The sequence below is a fragment of the Petaurus breviceps genome, unplaced genomic scaffold (genome assembly GCF_028583685.1).
Source record: "Petaurus breviceps papuanus isolate PSGF00001 unplaced genomic scaffold, PetGlider_PUasm1.0 139, whole genome shotgun sequence".
NCBI lineage: Eukaryota > Metazoa > Chordata > Mammalia > Diprotodontia > Petauridae > Petaurus > Petaurus breviceps.
Genome location: NW_027185697.1, coordinates 22,599,828 through 22,606,532, shown reverse-complemented (window position 1 = coordinate 22,606,532; position 6,705 = coordinate 22,599,828). Strand labels below are relative to the sequence as shown.

At 38.5% G+C, this 6,705-nt stretch overlaps 1 protein-coding gene across 1 annotated transcript; it reads right to left on the bottom strand.

Moving 5' to 3' along the window:
* Window positions 1-4,954: 4,954 nt before the first annotated feature.
* LOC138145432 (large ribosomal subunit protein uL16-like) lies at window positions 4,955-5,732 on the bottom strand. Its single transcript, XM_069067054.1, has one exon. It carries the CDS (start codon window positions 5,686-5,688, stop codon window positions 5,044-5,046), a length of 645 nt encoding a protein of 214 aa, XP_068923155.1. The 5' UTR covers window positions 5,689-5,732; the 3' UTR covers window positions 4,955-5,043.
* Between the last annotated feature and the right edge of the window lie 973 nt (window positions 5,733-6,705).

Here is a 6,705-nt window from a genome sequence, read left to right as displayed (position 1 = left end):
TGTCACCACAAAAAGAGCTGCTACATATACATATCCACACAAGTTTATGCACATACACAAATAGGTCCTTTTTCCCCTTTCATAATTTGGGATACAGACCTAGTAGTGGTGACATTTCTGGATTAAAGGGTATGTATACAGTTTAATTGCTCTTTGGATATAGTTCCATATTGCTTCCAAGAGGAAAATCTAATATACACATATACACATGCATGAATATATATACTTATAAGTATGCATAGACTGTGCACACCTGCAAATGTATTCATACAAACATATGTGCACCTAAAAAACGCATGTATATATGTATATATACATACAGATACATACATATCTGTTCGGGTATATACATCTGTGTGCATATGTGCATGTGAGTATCTATATATCTCTATCTATCTATGTATAATTTAAATAGAAACAGTAAAAGATACCCCAACTATCCACCATGATTTAAACACATTTCTGGTAAATTACACGACCTTGTTCTTAATGGACACATGATCCACTTTAGGTTCCAATTGTGGCATATGCTGACACATGTGTTTGTTTTGTTTATTCATCTTGCTTTGTTGTAAGATAGTGTTTTAACGTTTGGGAAAAAGAAATCTTTGGGATAGAACAAAAAAACAGATAAAAGACAATCAATAAAATATTAATTTGATTTAAATTTTTAATTGTGCTTTTGAATCATCTTTAGATAGTATTGCTTATTATTCTCTAGATGGGATTTAAATGTATACATTGAAATGTGGGAAATCTCATACTCACTCTTTAGATAATACACAGGCAGCCCACTGAGGTGAGAGTCTGAGGAAGTCCCAGCCTCTCTAGTAATCTCAGAAAGGGGAAGACTTTCCATCCCTTAGTGCCCATCTCTCTATAGGTCAATGTTGACTTCTTACCTAATGGGGATAGGGGGTGTATTTGTACATTTACCTAATTATAGATTTGCTCTGAGACCCCATAAACTAGGAAACCCCACATCCTCTTTTAGATAGCTATACTTTAGTGGGCCCTAGTAATGTAAATTTGGATTAATGAAGTCAATTCTCCATTCTAGGAAACATTTTTCGTTACCTTATGAAATTTTATTATAATTGGAACAATAAAAAAACATATAAAACAATAATGAAAAATACAAGAGAAAAATAAAATAAAGAATGGTGAAATATTTGCTAAGTAACAACAAAGTCACTATTCTTTTGTGTCTCAGTATCTAAGCCAATTAATGGACTGCTCAGAACCCAGAAGTTCTGCTAACTGTAGTTTTACTTTGCTTAGTTAACCTGACTGCTCCTCCTGTCGTCAGGGCAGGAAGATGCACTTGAACTATATTCCACAGATTTCTGGTTCTGGGCCTTAGGGTATGGAAGCTATAATGAGGATTTGAGAAGCTTTTGGGGAAATGAACCCCTGCTACCTGGTGCTATTTTTGGTATTGAATGTCTTCTGTTTGGAGAGAACCCTTGACTCAAGAATACTATCCCCGACATTGCCTCAACATGATTCCTGAACTTAATTGAGGAAACTTTCTGTTATAATTGTCCTGTTCATTTTATCCATTCCTTTTCTTGACATCTTGCTAGTATTTTGACCCTACTTCCCTGGACATTTTTAAGAAATAAATAGGGCAATATGGGTGCTTGAAAATAAAGAATGATTGCTAGTGGTTTTTAGTATATAGGAAAGGCTAACCCCAGAGATATAAGCAAATAGGCTTTCCTGACCCCAGGAGCTGATGAGGAGGCACAGAAAGGTGGTTCTTGAAAAAAGGAGTTATCTTAAGGATAAGCATTTCATTTAATTAAATAAAACAAATATGTTATCAGTGCAGAGTAGATAGTATGGACTCAGTGGGAACCTTGATATTTCTCTAAAATGACCCTATTTTTTTTGTACTACCTTTAGAGACCTCTTTCCTCTGAGACCAGTTTGTCAACAACAGTCTTCCCCTGCAAAGAAGATGATTTCAAATTCCTGTGATGGTTACTAGTGCTTCTGGGCAAATTGTTCGATATCCATGAACCTTAATTTCCTCTTCTAACAATTAGGTACAATGCCATTTGCACTCCCTAGTCTCCAGGGACAGATGCTATGAGGAGCCAGTGTTGAGAAATGAGTGCAACATGGTCAAATATTTGACTTTCAAAGGAAGTCAAAGGGACATAAAGTACTTATTTGCTGACTTGGGAGTTTCTTGATGGCTATGGAGAAGAGAATTGTCTGAACTTACTGAGCTCTGTAAAAGTTAAGAGCTTTTTCAATGGTCCCATAAGCCACTAGCAATTGTGTGAAAATGAGGCTCAATTTTTCCGGGGAAAATGGAATTCATTGATCATCAAGTCTGGAAGAGCTTGGTAACTTGCCTGTGATATTTATTGCATCATTAGGTCTAGCAACATTTAACTGGTGATATTCAATCAGTCTATTTAAACACGACCTTTTATTTCTTCCAGGCTTTGCTTTGTCTGAGAGGCTGTTTATGGTGATATTATTTAAATGTGTTATCTGAAAGGGTGCTCTGTAGCAGCTTAAAAGTTTCTCCAATGCTCACTAGAGAAACAGAACCTTCAATTAACACTTTGTGAGATGGGACCAATATAATACCTTTCTAAGATTGCCTGGAACCCACAGTAGGGCTGTAAGTGTGATGAAATAGGGGATATTTTTTTTTCCCTCAAATGCCCCTCAATTCAAGTGCATTACATAGGAAGATACTTAGTCACTTCCTTCTTCTCTATTCTTCACATCTACTCTGGCCCCAACACAAAATATATAATGAGTATGAGGAACAAATGCACACCAAATGCTTATTGGGACCAAACACCAGTCATCCCATGGTGGCTATGTTTCTGCTCCAGGTCACACACATTTAGTGCCAAGCCTAAGATTTGGACCCAAACCTCTTGAGTGGTAACTTTTCTTCCACAATGTGCTTTGTTTATTCCAAAATTAGAACCCATCTATCAAAATTACAACCTTAGGACATAATGTGTTTCATCTATGATTTCTGCACATGACCCTGTTACATAAGGGCAACATGCTTACAATGTGTAGAGCAACGAACTTGGAATGAGTCTAGATTCCAAACACTATTTAACTATGTTTTAGAGCTGTGTATTCTTTGGCAAATCACTTTATCTCATTTAATTTGATTGCTCATCCATACAAGGCATAGTGTAAAGACCATTTATAAATGGAGAAAATTGACTATTCAATGCTCCATACCTGTGTGACGAATGTTGTACTGAGCTTGATAGAAAAGAATTCCTAGTCTTCTCAAAAAATACAATAAATACCAAATTCACTCCAGGTCCCTGAAGAGAGAGAAAAATTCTGGGATACAGCCAGTATGTAGAATAGCCAACAATTTGAACTTATATACTCATCTCTACCTTACATTGGAGTAATTTCCTTTTTGGGCAAGATCTGATATTATCACTCCTGGTCATCTCTCATACTGGGAGAGCTCTTTCATTCTATGCTTGTCTAATATAGGCAAATCTGGGTACCTACTCTGATTTCTGTTAACTATTAGCTTAGTAAAATGGGTCAATTTGCTATTTGGTATGTTGTGTACTTATTATAGAATGTGCATTGCTCAGAAGGGATTGAATTCTTGAATGTAAAGTTAAGGGTAATCCTTCTCTGTTAAAGGAAAACAATGAAAAATTCTGCTTAAAAATAAATTTTGTTTCCCCTAAAATAATAACTTTGCCGTTAGATTTAGGGTAGATAGAGATAATTTTAGTTCAGTTCCATTTCTCTGAAGAGAGGAGTGTCCTTTCTCTGGGTAGCAATATCTTCCTTTCCCTATTGGCAGACATCAAAGACTTCCTTTGGAGAAGGTTCAGTGGAGGAAACAAAAGATTTTTCTTCGTTACTCCCTATGCATCAAATCAAGAAGGACCTATGTGGACACAAAATCTATATGGGTGCCATACAGTATCATACCACCCAAATTCTACAATTAAAATAAAGATAAGGATCCAACCTGTGAAATTATTGGTAGAAAGAATTCCCTCTATTAGTATAGCTTGGCACCTTCCCTTTAAAGAGTAATATAGAGAAATCCTTAGATAACTGAGAAGTGCCTAATCTTATGTCTCACATGCAATAAATATCAAAGGTGAGACTTGAAACCAAGTCTTCCTGGATCTAATGTCAACTTCAGTTCACAATGCTACCACATGCAAAATAAGGATAATATCATTTCCTACATTTGCTTGTTGTGAAGCCCAAATAGGAACATTTCTTTAGAGCACTTTGCAAATTTAAACATGTAGAGTCAGAGTCAAGATGGGATAGTAAAGTCAGGGACTTGCCTGAACTTTTCCCTAAACCCTTCCAAATACCTTTAAATATTGACTCTAAATATTTTTAAAGCAGCAGAAGCCACAAAAGATAGAATGAAACCATTTTCCAACCCAAGACAACTTAGAAGGTTGGCAAGAAAGGTCTGTTGCACCAGCGTAGAAGAGTAGCACAGTCCAGCCCAGGCCACACCAGTTTCAACTGGCCCCCAGTAAACCCAGAGCAAGCCTCAGGAGACTGAGTCAGTGATAGCAGCAGTGGTATCCAGACCTCTAAGCCCACATATAGTAAGGGGATCAGACAACGAGGCAGAAGATTTACCGGACCCCCTTTGCTGGCACCAGGACTCTGTCGGAAGTCTTGGGTCTTATTCCCAGTGTGAGGAGGAGAACTAGAATTGTAGAACTTATGGCTGCAGAGGAGTAGGGAACCTGGTCACAGTTCCAAGGTTGAAAAGTGTTTGTGGTGATTTGAAAAGCAATGCAAAATACAGGAGAGTAGTAAACAAGCCTCTCCCTAGATCATACCACTTGGGAAGAAGCAAACAACTTACAGGTCCCCAGAATTACCTCTGAAAACAGCTGCACAAGACCCTTTAAGTTTGGAATTGTGTGCCCTCCACACTGGAAGCAAAACCCCATTTTATTTTATTTTATTTTATTTTTTTAGAAGGTAACATGTCTACTTTATTTATGCCTGCAAAAAGGTAGACGTCACAGCACACACCCCTCAGGAGTGGAGTGCCCGCCATTTGTCCAAGGGGCCCCGGCTGGGGTTGTACTTAACTCCACAGCCATCAGGAATGAGTAGCTTCTCAGTTATCATATCCTCAAACTCATCAGCATTGAATTTGGTGAAACCCCATTTCTTGGGGATGTGGATCTTCTGGCGGCCAGGGAACTTGAACTTGGCTCGACGCAAAGCTTCAATCATATGTTCTTTATTCTGGACCTTGGTTCGAATCGACATAATAACTTGGCCAATGTGCACACAGGCTACAGTGCCCTGGGGCTTCCCAAAGGCTCCCTGCATGCCAGTCTGGAGCCTATCAGCCCCAGCACATGACAACATCTTATTGATGCAGATGACATGAAAAGGATGTAGCCGCACACGAATATGAAAGCCATCCTTGCCACAACTCTTCACCATATACTTGTTGGCACAGATCCGAGCGGCCTCTAAGTCTTCAGATGACAGCTGTTCATATTCATCTGACACCATGTGGCCACACAATGGAAATTCATCCACTTTCGCTTTCTTTCTACCAAGGTCAAAGATTCTTATCTTGGCATCAGGAACTCCCCTGCAGAAACGGGACTTCGGATATGGCTTATTTTTACAGTACCTATAACAGCGGGCAGGATGACGGCCCATGGTGCCAGCGCCAGCAAGGACTGTATCTTGCCGCAGGGAAAGGCACAAAACCCCATTTTAGTTTAGAGTTAAAAGTCAAGAAATAGGCTAGAAAATGAGCAAACCAATACCAAAACAACAAAAACAAAACCTAAATCTCTAAACATAGAAAGTTACTATGGCTACCAAGAAGATCAAAATACACACTCAGAAGAAGATAACAAAGTCAAAATTCCTAAATTTAAATCTAAACCTAAAAGAAAAACAATAATTGTTCTAAGGTCATGGAAGAGTTCAAAAACAATTTTTAAAACCAAGTAAGGAGGTAGAGGAAAAATTGGGAAGTAATAATTTGGTAAAGGAGGCACAAAAAATACTGAAGAAAATAACACTTTACAAAACAGAATAGAGGTGGAGCCAAGATGGCAGAGTACAAGCAGGAAATTCAGTGAGCTCCCCTCAAAACCACCTCTATTACCTATAAAATATGACTCTAAACAAAGTTTAGAGATACTGAACCCACAAAGTGACAGAGAGAAACAATCTTCCACTGAAGGCAGCCTGGCAAGCTGACAAGAAGGGTCTATTGCAATGTTCTGAGAGCCAAGGGCTTTCCCAGGGAGCCACATGGTTCTGGCCCCAGGGTGACCCTGACCAGTGGTGGCCAGAGAAGACATTAGAAGAATGAATAACCAGCAGCAATTGTGGTTTCCAGACACCCATTAATGCCACAAAGAAAGTAGAAGGTCAGTGGAGAACTTTGTTGAAACCAGGTGACCAGAGAGAATGACTGAATGATTGAGTTACTAAATGATTGTACTTTGTTGAAAACAATGTGTCCATTTTAGTGATGTTGTTGAGTTGTAACATTGTGAATGCTGTACTTTGATTTTCTGTGAATGTTTTGCTCTTATTTGTTATTGATTAAATAGAGATGTCACTATACTGTGTAATCAGAAACTTGAAAAGCTGTTCACAACCAGCAGTCCTCTGGAAAGCTGCGTATTCTTGGCTTTACAGAAGGGGGATCCAGTAGGA

What these genes read in the sequence shown, in the direction of transcription:
- LOC138145432 (XM_069067054.1), bottom strand. Translation starts at nt 5,688, where the DNA reads ATGGGCCGTCATCCTGCCCGCTGTTATAGGTACTGTAAAAATAAGCCA.